Genomic DNA, 17425 nt, shown 5'->3' with positions numbered 1-17425 from the left:
GGCAACTGTAGGATTTGTCGTTGAAGGACATCAGAGGTATAAACAGAAAATAGCTTTTATGGCAGCGGGGTCGATTGAGGGAGAGAGTGTTTACAAAAGATAAAGACAGATCACAACTGCTGTAGGTTTAATTAGAAGCTTTCATATCGTGTAAATAGCACATTTATCCAGCAGAATGACTTGTTGTAGCTTTGGAAAGAAATGTAGCCGGTATTTTTCTTTTTTACCCTTGTATATTTGCAATAAAGCATAGGTCACTGTGCCACACACGGCATCACATTATCTAGTCTCTCAGCGCAGCACAACCTAACACAAAAATTACAAATCAATGACAAAATCAAATCTTTGTTTCGGTGGTTTAACCAGAATAAACATTTAAGAATGTCCTGCCACTTGTTGTATTATATTGATAACATTGATTTTTAATGTTTTTTTTTAAGTCTCATCTGCTCACCAAGCCTGCATTTATTTAATCCAAAGCAAAAACAGTGACATTTTGAAATATTTTTACTATATAAGATAACTGCTTTCTATTTGAATACATTTTATCATATAGTTTATTGCTGTGATCAAAGCTAAATTTTCAACATCAATTCTCTCCAGTCTTCAGTGTCACATGATCCTTCAGAAATCATTTTAATATGCTGATTTGCTGTTTAATAAACATTTTATTATTATTATTATTATTATTATTATTAATATTTAATACATTTATAATGTTACAAAAGATTTCTATTTCAGATAAATGTTGTTCTTATGAACTTTCTATTCATCAAAGAAACCTGAAAAAAATTCTACTGAGCTGTTTTCAACATAATAATGTTTTTTGAGCAGCAGATCAGAATATTAGCATGATTTCTGAAGGATCATGTGACTGAAGTAATGATGCTAAAAATTCAGCTTTCAAATCACAGGAATAAATTTACATTTTAAAATCTATTCAAATAGAAAACAGTTGTTTTAAATGTTAAATAAAAATTGTTTTTGCTCTACTTTGGATCAAATAAATGCAGGCTTGGTGAGCACAAGAGAGTTCTTAAAAATCTGACTGTTCAAAAACTTTTGACTGGTATTTAATTTTTATTTTATTTTATTTTAAATATGCAACTTACCAACATTTTAAACAGTACTGTATCTGTATTAGTTTATGTTTGCCTTTATCTAACTGGCTGACATTTAATATTATACAACACTGATCATTTAATGGATATTAAGGAATATCCATTTTCATTCTGTACATTATGCTTTGATGCTTAAATTTACTTAATTTAGATTTTAGATTTTAATTTACTTATTTAGATAAAATGATTTTGATATTAGCAGTGTCAGTATTAATTATTATATTAATTTCTTTGTGTCTCTGCCATTATAAAATGATATATGTATATTAATAAATATGTGATCTTGGACCACAAAATCAGTCACAAGGGTAATATTTTTTATATTGAGATTTATACATCATCTGAATAATAAGCTTTCCATTGATGTATGGTTTACCTGAGATACAACTATTTGAAAATCTGGAATCTGAAGGTGCAAAAAAATCTAAATATTGAGAAAAATCACCTTTAAAGTTGTCCAAATATAGTTCTTAGCAATGCATATTACTAATTAAAAATAAAGTTTAGATATATTTACGGTAGGAAATTTAAAAAATGTCTTCATGGAACATCATCATTACTTAATATCCTAATGATTTTTGGCATAAAAGAAAAAATATATAATATTTCTACAAATGTACCCATTACTTAAGACTGGTTTTGTGTTCCAGGGTCACAAATAAGGATATGTTAAAATCAGTTCATTCCTATTTTATGCCATACTGCGACTCCTACATGACAGTTAACCTATTGATTTACAAGGCCAGTTTCTACTTGTCTTTTGCACATAGTGAGTGTTATTTTCAGACTTTTTGTGATCATGCGCATGTGTGTTTCAGATCTATCGGCGCTGCTGGCTGGTTTTTAAGAAGTCGTCCAGTAAAGGACCTCGCAGACTGGAAAAATACCCTGATGAGAAGTCAGCCTACATCAGAGCCTGTCCCAAGGTACACTTCTCACTGCAACAGTTCAGTTGAGGTCTAATCTATGCCTTGAAAATGTCACGGGAGAAATGAAACATTCAAGGAAAACATTCAAGTGTCACTTCAGTTCTCCAATTATCCTAACAGCCACGTAGAGCGCATTCATACTGCGAGAGCTGGCGGGCGAGATTACGAGACCGGCAGTGTGTAAACAGATAATTTCTTGAATGAAAGTATCCACGCACAGACTCTCACGGTTTGCTCTAACTTTGCTGACTCACGGGCCTCCGGTTTCTGTGTGTTTATCAGTCTCATTTGCTTTTCTTTACTGCACTCTGCTGCTCCCACAACCCGCTATAGACGGTGAGAGATAAATTAGATGATTAAAAGAGCACAAGTGCCTTTCCAAATGATGCAAATGTCTGAATAACTAGGCTCTGTCTCTATTTCTGAGTTTGCATTGGTTTTTCTGTTTCCACACAGGTGACAGAGATTAGTAATGTGAAGAACATCACAAGATTGCCTCGTGACACAAAGCGGCAAGCCGTGGCCATTGTCTTTACAGATGACACCTCTCGAACCTTCACCTGTGAATCAGGTACATCGTCTTTTACTAAGGCTTGTTTTGCTGCAGAGGCTGAAGAGAATGCTTCCCTTAAAGCGGATTTCATTCTTGATATTAGCACTTGGGTCTATACCATTTGGTCTGATGACGATGACAAACCTCATCTCCTAATGTATGTTTTATTCATAGAACATTTTCATTGAATGAATGTGTTCATTCACTGACATCATTGAATCTTTCTGTTCTCACAGAGCTGGAGGCTGAAGAGTGGTTTAAGACCTTGTCTATTGAGTGCCTGGGGACACGTCTTAATGACATCAGTCTTGGGGAACCAGACCTCCTGGCTGCTGGAGTTCAGTGTGAACACACAGGTACAGTAAGAGACTAAAGCCATTTGTGCTGTTGCTTACTAATGAGCTGGATCCCTGTAGGTTGTTGTATATGGAAAATATGGCTTTAGAATTGTTGTACACTTCACTTTTAATCTACTCTGTCCAAAAAATATCCTGTTTAATTTACATAAAAAAACTGCAGCTGTGGTTGCTAGAAATTCGCTTTAAAATATGGTGACAATTTTTCAGCTATTATGTAATGAAAAACTGAGGTTGTTATATTTAACTACTTATAACAGTTAAATATATTAAGTGATATAATGTACTGATCAGCTTGAACATCCAAAATCTGCTTTTTACCTGAAAATAAACACAAATAGCATCATAATCATACAAGTGATACTGTGTATTTTTATTATGTATATATAATGATACAAATACATATGTATGTATTGTGAATTTTTTTTATTATAGTGTGTATATATATAATATATACACTACCAGTCAAAGATTTTTGAACAGTAAGACTTAAATGTTTTTTGAAGTCTCTTCTGCTCACCAAGCCTGCATTTATTTAATCTAAAGTACAGCAAAAACTGTAACATTTTGAAATATTTTCACTATTTAAAATAACTGTTATCTATTCAAATATATTTTAAAGTGTCATTTATTCCTGTGATTTCAAAGCTGATTTTTACCATCATTACTCCACTCACACGATCCTTCAGAAATCATTCTAATATTCTGATTTCCTGCTCAAAAAAAACATTTTATTATTATTATTGTTAAAAACAGCTGAATAGTTTTTTTAGGTTTCTTTGATGAGTAAAAATATTTTGTAACATTATAAATGTCTTTATCATCACTTTTGATCAATTTAAAGCATCCTTGCTAATTAAAAGTATTAATTTCTATAATTTCTTTCCCCCCAAAAAATGTTTTGTATTTCAGATAAATGCTGATCTTTGAATCTTTCTATTCATTAAAGAATCCTAAAAAAAAGTATTTTTAATTAATATTAATAATTATAATAAAAATATTTCTTGAACAGCTAATCAGCATATTGATTTCTGACTGGAGTAATGATGCTGAAAGTGTAGCTTTGATTACAGGAATAAATTACATTTTAAAATATATTCAAATAGAAAAGAGTTATTTTAAATAGCAAAAATGTTTTTGCTGTACTTTAGATCAAATAAATTCAGGCTTGGTGAGGAGAAGATTAAATTTAAATTTAATTTAAAAAAAAAACATTAAAAATCTTTTGACTGGTAGTGTATACTGTAATTCATTGTTTTTACCTGAAAAAACAATAAATTTGACAGTATTTTACAGTACAATTATATATAATGTGACACTAAACTATTTAGTTTTTCACCATATATTTTTTTTACTATATATGATAAAGCAACTTGTAACCAAACTATTAACCAAATAACTAGTTCTTCTCTCTTTTTTTCCGTTTACAGAACGCTTCAACGTGTTCCTGTTGCCCTGCCCCAATCTTGACATCTACGGCGAGTGTATGATGCAGATCACGCATGAAAACATCTACCTGTGGGATATTCACAACCCTCGAACCAAACTAGTAACATGGCCGCTTTGCTCACTTAGACGCTACGGACGGGATGCTACGCGCTTCACCTTTGAGGCTGGCAGGTAAAACGTGTTTAAGATATCATTAATTTAAAGCTAATGTGACATTTCACAAGATCTTGTGGAGTGTATATTTTTGAGTTTAGTGTGGTCATGTATATGTAGGAGAAACATGGAAGCAGAGGAGGGAGCCATTGATCTGTGGACCTCCTAAAAGGATTTATTGAGTGGATTACAAGGAGTTCAGTGGCAGATTAGGTGTTCTCATCTCCCTCACTGCTTTGATCAAATAATAAAAGAAGATTCACATCGCCAGCTGGATGCCCTTTGAGAGAGATGATGAGAGCGTTTTAGAGAAAAGTTCGAGTCTGATGTAACACTGCCCCCTAGTGACTATTATAATCTAACACCATCTTTGCAGTTCATCATGTTTGCTCTGTTTAATTGTGTATTGCTATCTTGTTTTTGTTTTTGCTAGGATGTGTGACAGCGGTGAGGGCCTGTACACTTTCCAGACACGGGAAGGAGAGCAGATCTACCAAAGGGTTCATTCTTCAACTCTAGCTATAGCTGAGCAGCATAAGCGAGTCCTAATGGAAATGGAAAAAAACAGCAAGGTAACCAAAGCATGCGCTGGGTTCAAAAGCCTGAGGACACTCATTTGAAACAGAAAATAGACAAATTCTGACACATTTAAAAACTAAGGCATTTCACCAAAAAATACTCTGCTCTTTTTCTAGGTCGCTATAATAAGCAATTTTGCAACACTGACCTTGTGAATTCCTTTGTGCAAAAGACATTTTTGCAACAGTCTCAAATCAGTTCAGCTTTTTATGCAGTTTTTATGCTGATAATATACACTACAGTTCGTATTTTTATATCCTTTATTTATTTGTTACAATTTAAAACAACTGTTTTCTATTATAATATATTTTAAAATGTAATTTATTCATGTGGTGGCAAAGCTGAATTATCAGGAGCCATTACTTTAGTCTTCAGTGTTGCGTGATCCTTTAAGTAACATTTAACAGAAAGTAACATTTCATATTATCACAGTTGAAAACAGCTGTGCTGCTTAATATTTTTTTTGAAACAGTATTTTTTGTTGTTGGATTCTATAATAAATCAATAGTTCAATTAAACAGCATTTATTTAAAATAGAAATTACTTGTAGCTATGTAAAACTCCCCTAACAATCCATTTTTAACGATTTAATGCATCCTGAATATACATATTTGAAAAAGAAAAAAAGAATCTTACTAACCACAAAGCTGGGGAGATTGCAGTGAAAATTAACTGAATTTCTTTGTTATACAAAGTTCAGAACACTAGGGCTGGAAAAAGAAATGATCCTACAATTTTCCGAATGCATCGCGATTTTCTCTCGAATCGATTCTGAGCTTTGAGTGTCCGGTTAAAAACTAGATTAGAGCATCATCTGCTGTTAAAAACTAAGCTCAGAATTGATTCCAGAGAGAATTACGATGCATTTGGGAAACAGAAACCATCCACGAATCGCTTTGATTTATCGTCGTAACCCTACAAAACACCATAACCAAAGCAGTAATTTTGTGTTATCAACCTAATTGAAATTCTCTCCCTTTTCTCTTTTCCCATTTCTCTCAGCTTTTATCTAAGGGTTCAGAAGGGACGTCCTACCCCTGCACCCCGACAGCAATCTTACCACGAAGTGCTTTCTGGCACCACATCACCGGATCACAGGCTGGGGTGGACACTGCCAATGGTGAGTTTGAACTGTGTGTTTAAGTGTGGTGTATTTAATTCACTTGCCATATTAACCAGTTACAGTATTCACAATATAGGAGCCTGTGCCACATAGTAAAAACATAGCTGCAAAAACTGTTGTTGTTGCTGCAAGTGCTTTGAAACCTGCAGCGTTCATTGTGTATGTTTACGTAATTTCAACTGAAACAAGATCAATCAGTCCCGCTCCCTTTTTTTAATAGCCAATAGGGTTTCATTTTTGTTACAACTTGGATGTCACTGAGCTCAGTAAAGCCGCATTTGACAGTGTATGAAAGCCACAATTTCATCCATACTATTATAAAATTTACCATTCTGTGTAGAATTCAATTTAGTCGGATACATTTTATGGTCGACTGCAGTGGTTTGAGTGAAACCAGACTTTGTTCACCCCAATGGAAAGCATATTTACACTGTGTGAATCATTTCCGATCTCTTATATAGTGCACTATGTGCCATTCACCATACAGAAAATACAAATTCTGTGAACAAGTGACCAATTTCAGCTGCATCTTCAGTGTCTATTTATAGTATAGAGGGCGGGACGCTTTGGTTTCTAGAGAGCATTTGATTGGACAGAAAGTTTGATGAGAAGCTGAAGTGCAGGATGATGTTATCGAAATCATTAATCCACATTAGCGGAAGTTAGAGACTGTAAGTTTTCAATGCTTATCTTGTAAATCCGAATTTTGTCATTGTTTTGAAACACTAGCTTATAGAAAACCTTAAGGCTGACATATTCATACTAAAAGCTAAAAAACTTTAATTTTGATTTATTGGGCACTTTAATACATTTATTCAGCAAAAATGCATTAAATTGATCAAAAGTGACAATAAAGACATTTATAATGTTTAAAAAGATTTCTATTTTTAAAAAATCTTATTTTTATTTGTGAAATAATCCTAAAAAACATGTATCACAGTTTCTTCAACAATATTGAGCCAGTCAACTGTTTTTCAAAATTGATCAAAATAAATGTTTCTTGAGTATCAAATCAGCATATGTGACCCTGGACCACAAAACCAGTCATAAGGTTAAATTTTACAAAACTGAGATATATACATCATATGAAAGCTCAATAAATAAGCTTTCTATTGATGTATAGTTTGTTAGGATAGGACAATATTTGGCCGAGATCTATTTGAAAATCTAAAAATCTCCGGGTGCAAAAAAATCTAAATACTGAGAAAATCACCTTTAAAGTTGTCCAAATTAGGATCTTAACAATGCATATTACTAATCAAAAATTACATTTTGATAGGTTTACAGTAGGAATTTTACAAAAAATCTTAATGTAACATGATCTTTACTTAATTTCCTAATGATTTTTGACATAAAAGAAAAATCAATAATTTTGACTCATACAATGTATTTTTGGCTATTGCTACAAATATACCCCAGCGACTTAAGACTGGTTTTGTGGTCCAGGGTCACATATAAGAATGATTTATGAACGATCATGTGACACTAAAGACTGGACTGATTGTTGCTGAAAATACGGCATTGCCAACACAGGGGAAAAAATTACATTAAAAAAATACTGAAATCAAAAACTTCTGATGACCGTTTTACAATTTTTGGTGTTACTAGAAGAAAAAAATATTTATAGTATCCCAGAAATCACTTTATTCTTGCTTTAAACAACAGAAACAGCCTGTTACTGATTGTGTGTGCAATGTTAAACAGACTGTGCTATTTAGACCTTCCCAATAACCAGGGATGTATCGATATCAAAATCTCACGATACGATACATATCTTGATATGAAGTCGACGATACAATTTATTGCGCTATTTTAAAAAAACAAAAAAACAGATGAAGACTTGGAAAAAAGTATTTTTTTTCTACATTTTAAAGTTCAATTATTCTATCTAATGCACTTTGAGAGTTCAAAATTAACAGCTCCAACCCATGTTTTTAACTAAAAAAAAACATAAATGAGAAAAAAGTAGATGCATTGACTTGTACCTGAACTTTAAAGGGGACCTTTTTTTATTTGTGGTATACTGTACATTCACACTGGTGTTTTAGGAGAGTAAAAGCCATATGTTGTAAAACAATTGCTCTGTAAAATAAATGTATTTATTTATTTATTTATTAAAATGAATATTTCTTAAGTAGATTATTTTTCGCTTTACAGTAGCAAATAGCAGGGAGATTACAATTACTTACTTTCCTAACTTTTACACTTAAAAGCGATATTTTGAATTTGGACTTCAGTAATGTTACGTATTTTAAACTGCTAGCTGTCAACATTTCATACTGCACTTTTAAGATTTCATTTTGACCTAAACAGCAGTAGAGTTTTTTTTCCACAGAAAAGTCTAGTTTCAGTAAAAACAGGCTTACAAAAACATGCGAAATGCTGTAATCATCTGTTGGCCGTTGCATTCCCAAATGCGCGGTAAACTCACAGCACATGCAACAAACGAGTTCACTACATTCACTGTGAACTGAGCCGTTCAGAGGCACGGAAAACACAGAATTACGAGCTTCTCACCTGAACGAAGCGCGCACTTTGCTTTGAAACGCAGTGAAAACAGACTTGATGAAGGGATTTAGCCTTATTTTGCTTTCAGTTTTAGTTGGCTTGACAGATACTGTGCCAAAGCATAATGGCCTAAAACACAGCTTTAAAACCTTTTATGTTAGAATAAGAAGTTTAAATATATTAAAAAAACTACACTTTTTTGCCTGGAAGACCTATTGTTTCATATCGTTATGTGTCCACAATGATATCAAGTTTTACTATCTCAATACCACGATATTGACGTTACCGTTACATCTCTACCATTACCACCTCTGATCCTCATTCAGGTGACATCTACGGTGATACTCAACCAGGAGTGGACACTGACCTCTTCTCTAAACGCCTTCCTCCAGAACGACGCTCCACGCTTCCTGTGGGCCACAGCTGCCCCCAACCCCCGACACACTACCCTACATACCCCAGCGAGTGAGCGCTCTTGAGCAGCGATGAAACCTTCCAGTTTTTCACCTCTTGACCTCCCTCCACACTGCACTCTGCCCTAAGTTTTTCCATCAGCTCTTCTTCAGCAAGAGAAGATCCATGCTGCCATGCTGCCTCAGTTCCCCCTGAGCCTTGCCAGCGACGCTGAGGGCACTTTCTGTGGAAAGAGGGAATGCACTGTGAAGCTTGAAGCGCTTCGATTGGAGCGGGGCTCACAGACCCTTAAAACAGAAATGAGAGATGTTGAAACTGGCTCAGTCGCCTTTACAGTGCAATATGGTCACTCTTGCTGGGTTTCTGTGGAAGTAGAGACTTGTAGGTTCTTCTCAATAGTATCTCTTATTCTAAGTCTAATCTCATGCACGCTCTTCAACCCTATGCATGTCCCCTAAGGTAAACAGGTAAACAGACTCCTGTAGAAGCCCCAACACAAGAGGGTGTCCAACAAACCACAGCGGCCTGGAGGAAGGGCCGTCAGAGTTTCATCTTAAGTACTTCTGCTCTTCAGTACGAGTAATCCAAAGCGTGTTTTGATCAGATGCTTTAATCATAATTTGATTGGCATGTCTGTCAGACTTCCCAAGCCCAGAGGACTTTGAGGAACCAGGAGCACTTTCTGATGATCGTGTGTTTTGTTTCTCCTTTTCCCTTTCTTTATAGTGACTTAAATGGACAGTTTTGATGTATAAGACTGTCTGTCCAGTCTTTGTGTCATGTAATGAAGAAAGCCATTTGAACTGAGGTGAGGGTTACTTGTGACTCACTTGTGTGTTCTTGTTGATCTTTTCAGAGAGACTGATCCACCATTTTGTCTGGAAGATGTCATGAGGGTCAGAGATGGAGACAAAGATTATGAATATACCCAGCTGAGGTGGTTTAAGGAATTATTTATTTATTTATTGAAGTTTACCAACAAAGCACAAGACAAACTGCAGTGTATAGTAGTAAGTTTCCTTTAGCAGCTCAGCAATTCTGTATGTAAAAGGGTTTATACTAGCACTGTAAAAGAGGAGAAAAACATCTTAAATAAGGTGGTAGGCCTCACACGAGACATGTTTCTTGTTTTTCATGCTTGTCAACTATTTCCAGTAATTTCCATGAAATTAAGGGTATCGTTATTGCTTTTATTTCTCAGCAGACATTAATATTATGTGGCTGTATCGTGTTTTCAATCAGCTACACTGTTCCTGTTTTTATTTTTGTTTTCTTTTGTTTTCTTTTTCATGCTGTAACTGTCAATTTAAGACCCTGTATGAACAGTTAGTGCACATGTGCATAATAAGCTGGGTTGTTCATTGTACTTTGATCAGTCTGATCGACCAGCATGGTAAAGCTGGTTAACCAAGACAGTCCTGCTGGTTAACCGTTTCCAAGGGGACCGTAATTGTTTGTTCATCACTCCCTGTACTTTCTCTACTATCCATATAAATACAAGAGTCATAAAGGCCAAAAATAAAAAAAAACACTCTAATATGTCTCGCACAGAATTAATTTGGTTGTACTTTCGATTTGAGCTACAGTCCTGAAGGTTTGACTACTTGATGCTTCATTCACTTTATACATATAGTTGATGCCAAAAGTTTACATACACCTTGCAGAATCTGCAAAATGTTAATAATTTAACAAAAATAAGAGAAATCATACAAAATGCATGTTATTTTTTATTAAGTACTAACCTGAATAAGATATTTCACATAAAAGATGTTTACATATAGTCCACAAGAGAAAGTAATAGTTGAATTTATAAAAAATGACCCTGTTCAGAAGTTTACATACGCTTGACTGTTAATACTGTTGTTATCTGAATGATCCACAGCTTTTTGTTATTGTTGTTATTGTTTAGTGATAATTACGTTTTCTGCAGAATCAGTAAGAGTTTGAACCTTCTGTAATCGTTGCATATGAGTCCCTCAGTTGTCCTCAGTGTGAAAAGATGGATCTCAAAATTGTATGGTCAATGTTGGAATGGGTTTAAATACACAAAAATGCTGAAAAACCAAAAGATTTTGTCCGAAGAACAACGGGCAGTTTAACTGTTCAGGACAAACAATGGACTCATGAACAACTATCACTAAACAAACAAAAAAAAATACAGCTGTGGATAATTCAGGTAACAACACCGTATTAAGAATCAAGTGTCATTTTTTATAAATTCAGCTATTATTTTCTCTTGTGGACTATATGTAAACATCTTTAATGTGAAATATTTTACTCAGGTCAGTACTAAATAAAAAATAACATGCATTTTGTATGATCCCTCGTAGTTTGGTAAAATAATTAACATTTTGCAGATAGATTCTGCAAGGTGTATGTAAACTTTTGACTTCAACTGTGCGTAGTCATTTACTGCAGAGATTTATTAACTCACCTTGTGTATATATCATTAAAAGGGCTTGAGCTGATCTGATTGTCATGATTGATAAAAAGAAAGTGTTTTTTTTTTCAGGTTTCCTTGCAATGAGTGAAAAACAGCATTTCAAAGATAAGCATCTTTCATTTAAACTTTACTCTTTTTTTTCTAATTTTCAATCACTCAGTGATGTAGCCGAAATATGGCCACATAAATGAATGTACACTACAATTCAAAAGTTTAGGGGTCAGAATATTTCTGTTTTTAATCAACTATTACTCATATTCAGTGGGGAATTATTAAACTGACCTAATGTGACAGCGAAGCTAAAAATTCAGCTTTGCCATCACATAAATATAAATTACATTTCAGAAACTCCAAATAGAAAACAGAAATACTATTTAAATTGTAGACCTTAAATCTCACCAACCCTAAACTTTTGAATAGTAATTTATGGAGTGATATTTCCCTCTATGTCCCCGTTTTGCAGTTTGCACATTTGTTTTTGTCAATTGCTTTGCAGTGCTATCCATTAAAAAGATACATAAATAACAGGATTTTTATAGGCTGTTGCAAGTTAAACATCTAATAATACCATGCACCAGTAATACACACAAAAAAGTACATCATTCCCTGTGATTTGTTATTCTCCCCCATCCTCAACTCATTGGTTTGCAAGAGATCTAAGAAATACAGTAATTCAACATTCATGTAATCGCTCTAAAATGAGTTATATATTTGTACATAAACAGCCAGCAAGTCCCTGGAGAAATTCTAGATCTGAAAGTATCACTTATTGACATTGTGCTTAACAGAACACTCAGTTTGAATTATCAGAGGATGTTTTTCATCTCTTTACAAGACAGCTGCACTGCAGTGAAAGGTAATGCTGACATACGATATGTGCAGACATGTCTATACCATGAAGACTCAAATAATAGTCACGAATGAAGAAGTGCTGAAAAGTTGTTTTAGTAAACACAAACACTGCTCTGTATTATCTGTAAAACATGCTGTTTTGGGGGCTTTGCCAGTTCTTCAGCAGTTCAGATCGGCCTCTGAGCATGTTACCATGAATAGGAACCCTTTGCATGAGTTTTAATTGCTAAATGACGTGTGTTCTGTAATATTTGTGGTAAAATATTTTGCAGTTTTTTTCAATAAAACGTTTTTTTTATAAAATCGCATGTAATAATGATCCTTTTAATTAAGATGTAGCCTAAAGATTTCTTTTGTTGCTTTGTCTTAAACTGTACAGAAGTAATTTATGTATTGAAATACTAATTCCATACACAGCCAAGTTAACCATTTTACCAGCCACTTACCATTATTCTTTTTTGTAATCTAGAGTTATCATAATTGCATTTCAGGACATTATAGCCGACTATTACACTTAGTACTCTCCCATATTAACTAAAATGCAGAACCCATGGAGGATGGATGAAATTAAGCATTAAGAACTCCTCCCTTTCTCTGTAATGTTGTTTCTTCATCAGTTACTGCCAGCCATAATCAGCCAACAGCTTCTGACTCAGGTAAAACTTTCCTTTGTTCATATATTAGATGTTTGTGTCTGTGTTTGGAAAATTATCTAACCTTTATTTTTATATATTTTTTAGTAAAGTTAAATGCATAAAATATATTATTTTCATTCTATTCTATTGCAGATTTGTCAAGTAGATGTTTACGGTTTGATTTTTAAAGCAGGATTTTTAAATTTATTGAACTGATTATTGAAGAGAGCCATTCATATTCAACAACTTGTAATATTTCAGGTATTTTCTAGTGCTTATTAGTGTTATATTCTAATAGCAATGAAGCAAATTCTTATCATGTGTTTCAGGTCGAGGAGTAACACGAAAACTGAACGGACGGACAAAAATCTAAATCACAACATATAGCTAAGGTATGCTTATGTGTGTTTTAATGTGCATAGGATGATAATAAATGTTAGATATTGAATTGCCAAGTGATTCACTGTTCATTCATTCTTTTCTTGTTTTTTGGTGGTATTATTAGGTAATAACTTCCAGATAAAACGCTGTAATAATGTGAATACATTACATTTATACTCTCTAAGAAAACCTGTAAAAAAGTACTAGTATTTAGTAAAAGTATTTTTTTTATGCAATATGTTATATATGAGCTTACATTACAACATAAAGCATGCATGAATAAATCTATTTGAATTTTGAATCCAAACCAGATTTGAACATTCTAAACCCAGTTCACAGCATATGGCCTCAATGAACATGGAAGAAAACTATTTAGATAGATTACTGGAGAAATTTAACTGGACATCTGTGAAGGCAGCTATCTGTGCATCTTCATCTGATATTGTGGTTATCTGGATTCTTTTCTCCATTGAGTTTGTTGTCATGTGTCTGGCACTCTATGGAATGTGTTGTCTGCTTCGGTCGAACCACGGTGTCCCTTTATTCATCATAAATGTATTTGTTTGTGATATCATCCAGATTTGTGTCAAGCCTGTTTTGAATTTTTGTTCACTGAATGTACAAAAGAATGTATTTTTTTTAGTATTTCATGTTTATATCCTGAGCATAATAGTTAACATCGGCTTCATGGTCTGTATATCGGTGGAAAGATACGTAATGATCAAATACCCTGTTTGGTACCGACTTCATCATTCGTGTAGGAATTTGGTTCTGATATGCTTGTTTGTTTGGGCAACACTGTGTGGATTTTTGGTGATTGATGTGATTATTGCACTTAAAGTGGATATGGAACTTGCATTTCTTCTAAATGTAATAATGTTTTTTTTACCTTATCCACTGGTTGTGTTTTGCTTTGTGGGATCACAGAAGGCTCTGTCGCATTCAGTTGCAGTCACCCCTGATGAGAGAAAGAGGATTTTGATGATTCTGGCTCTTGTACTTTTCAATTACACTGTGTTGTTCCTACCAAGCATTGTGCAAAACATAATTTTTGCAATATCATTTAAGCATGGAATAAGTGGTTATTATGATAGTTTACATTCAGTGTCAGGAATCATGATGTATTTAAATCCACTGGCTGACTCTTTGCTGTATGTTTTTACAAGGAAAGATGCTAATAGCATGTTTAGATGTTCGTGTTGTAAGAAGCTACATGAAAATCAGGTGTAGCCCTTCAATTCAGCAACTGCCATACTAATCGTACCAACAAATACGCAACTGAGAAGCCCTCCATTTTAACAAATAATTGAAGTTTCATTTGTGTGAAGTAACAAACACAGAACAGGAAACAATTTATTGCACTTAAGCACTTTAGTAAGTACTCATCATTACTCATTTAAAATGTAACAAAATTTCTGTCATTCCCTGTGAGTATAATTACATTTCAGGAAATGCACGCCAAATATTAATCTGATTGCATGATCGTGATGAAAATGCAAAGAGCTCGTAGTGGATTTTTATCATTGTTTATCATCAGAATATGATTTTCTAATCTTTCATTTATTTGTTTGAGGCATAATAAGGTTCTTCACCTTATTAGTTTCAGTTTAACTTTTCATAAGGGAAAATAACTCTGCATTAGCAACACCCAACTTAATCACTTGCATTTTATGCATCCTGTGCACTTTATTTCTTTTACATTTGTGGTTGTCATTTAGTAACTGTTGATTACTCTTGCCTATCTTTTGTTAATAAAATGTATTTTATTAAACTTGTGTCTTCCTTGTGTTGATAATGCAGTAGGAAGTTAGATATCCGACCAATCTTTCAGATAAATCAGTCGACCAGTTACATCCAGTGTACATTAAATCTAAATGATTGACCATCCCTCAGTAAAAGTCCATGACTAGTGCACCAAATTGAGAGAGGGGAGAAGTGGTCATCTGATGTACTCCGTAACATTATCAGTGACGTGAGTACCCACAAAGACTATTCATAGGGACCATGTGACGTCACTGTGCTTTATCGCCGCCATTTTTGTGTCCGCGCTACCTGTTTTAGTCTATGGTCACAGCAGCCACAGCTACCAGAGGAAGATCAACAAAACTCCCAGAATGTTCACAACAGGGATACAATATGCCCGGGATATGTTGTTCTGTTAGCTGTAACAACAGTCATCAGAAAAAAACCTAACTACAGATTTATTCGATCTCAGCAGTGCTTGAAGTGGGTCGGTATGCATATAGCCTTTAGTGTACCGGTGTCATTCACGCAGGTGCTTTTCACAGCAGGGTGTTTTTTCGGCACAACAAGAGTAGTGCAATAATAATTAATTATTGACTAAGATTGTAAATAAGTAGATGATAACGAAAATAATGCCTTAAAATGAAAAGAATCAGTTAATTACATTTTGAACCGATCAACTCGTACGTCAAAAGATTTAGTAAACGAGAATGCATTCAAACAGTAAGTTCAAAACAGTGCTAATGCAGAGAATAGTGACTTACAGTACACCCAGATGCCGTAAATTATTTGTTTCAGTGTGTATTAGGCTTAAGAGCAAGAGTGTTTACAGTTGAAGGCATTTTAGAACATGCGGTGTTTAATGAATTATGAAAATTAAATAATAAACGCTAAACTATTGTACTACATAGCGTTCGTCATTGCAACGCCTGCAGTAAAGTATATACATGTAAAAAAGGTTCTTAAAATAATCATATTTGTTTTGCTAAAACTATTTATGTACAATTACCCTAAAAATTATTTGTCATACAAAAATGGCACACACACAAATCATCATCCCGAGTAAATGGTACCATTGTGAATTGTGACTGGCTGCACAAGTGATGTAATAAACTAAAGTAAACTAAAATGTTATGCGGCCATATAGTCTGGATGAATGAAAAAGCATATTTTTAAACAGAAATCGCATGCTTTTGGTGCTTGAATTTGAGCTTCAATAATGAGATCCGGGTTTATGAATACACAAAACGTGAAAGACGTCTTCCCTTGGCTTGCTGGATGTTGGGCTTATGCTCAATAATCACATTTTTTTTTGCATTTGGCAAAACTAATTTGCCGAAAACTAAGCGCGGACTGTATTATCAGCGCGAGTCCCGTTCGCTGTGAAGTAGTGACCAGCCGGCAAAGGATTCTTCCAGGTCTTAAAGCCTTCACCGAGCGACTACGTTCACAATAATTTACACAATCTGTCCTAAACATACAATCAAGTCAAATACACAGTGTGGGAAGTAGTGATAAAAAGTAATTTCTTGTTTCAATTTATTAATAAATCTCATTTAGATGCGCTGTGCCTGTTATCATATCGGACACAAATATGGCGGCGAGCATAGCGGAAGTGACGTCTTTGGTACCCATGGATTCATGTCAAGTCAAGTCAAGTCACCTTTATTTATATAGCGCCTTTTACAATACAGATTGTGTCAAAGCAACTGCACAGTATTTAAACAGCACAATAGTGTGTAAGTAACGCATTATTGTAACAATCAATTTTCAGTTAAAGGCAGTTCATCAATGAATTCAGTGATATCATCGTCAGTTCAGTTCAAATAGTATACGATATCGCTGGAAAGTGTCCCCAACTAAGCAAGCCAGAGGCGACAGCGGCAAGGAACCAAAACTCCACAGGTGACAGAAATGGAGAAAAAAACCTTGGGAGAAACCAGGCTCAGTCGGGGGACCAGTTCTCCTCTGGCCAGACCAAACAACAGTTTGTACCAATGTCTGATTGTAGAGAACTCATCAGGATCCTGTGGTGTAGCGCCGATGGCCGTCAAGGTTGGCGAGGTCTTTATTGATGATCCGCCTTGGAGCTCATCTGGTTGACATCCACGGCTATTGAAGTCATCTCCAGGTGGTGATCCATGATCTAAGCTGGGTACGGACTGGATCCGGGGGACTGCAGTGAC

General features: G+C 34.5%; 1 protein-coding gene across 1 annotated transcript in view; it reads left to right on the top strand.

Moving 5' to 3' along the window:
- The window catches only part of dok4 (docking protein 4), a 52365-nt gene extending 39499 nt beyond the window's left edge, over positions 1–12866 (top strand). Inside the window, exons 3-9 of the mRNA XM_073837134.1 lie at positions 1940–2047; positions 2507–2621; positions 2840–2959; positions 4390–4579; positions 4995–5133; positions 6143–6260; positions 9098–12866. Of these exons, the coding sequence (XP_073693235.1) occupies positions 1940–2047; positions 2507–2621; positions 2840–2959; positions 4390–4579; positions 4995–5133; positions 6143–6260; positions 9098–9240 (933 nt within the window). The 3' untranslated portion in view covers positions 9241–12866. The remainder of the gene's footprint in view (positions 1–1939; positions 2048–2506; positions 2622–2839; positions 2960–4389; positions 4580–4994; positions 5134–6142; positions 6261–9097) is intronic.
- The last annotated feature ends 4559 nt before the right edge of the window (positions 12867–17425 follow it).

Source organism: Garra rufa, chromosome 3 (genome assembly GCF_049309525.1).
Source record: "Garra rufa chromosome 3, GarRuf1.0, whole genome shotgun sequence".
In the NCBI taxonomy this organism is placed as follows: Eukaryota; Metazoa; Chordata; class Actinopteri; order Cypriniformes; family Cyprinidae; genus Garra; species Garra rufa.
This window is presented reverse-complemented; position numbering and strand designations above follow the sequence as displayed.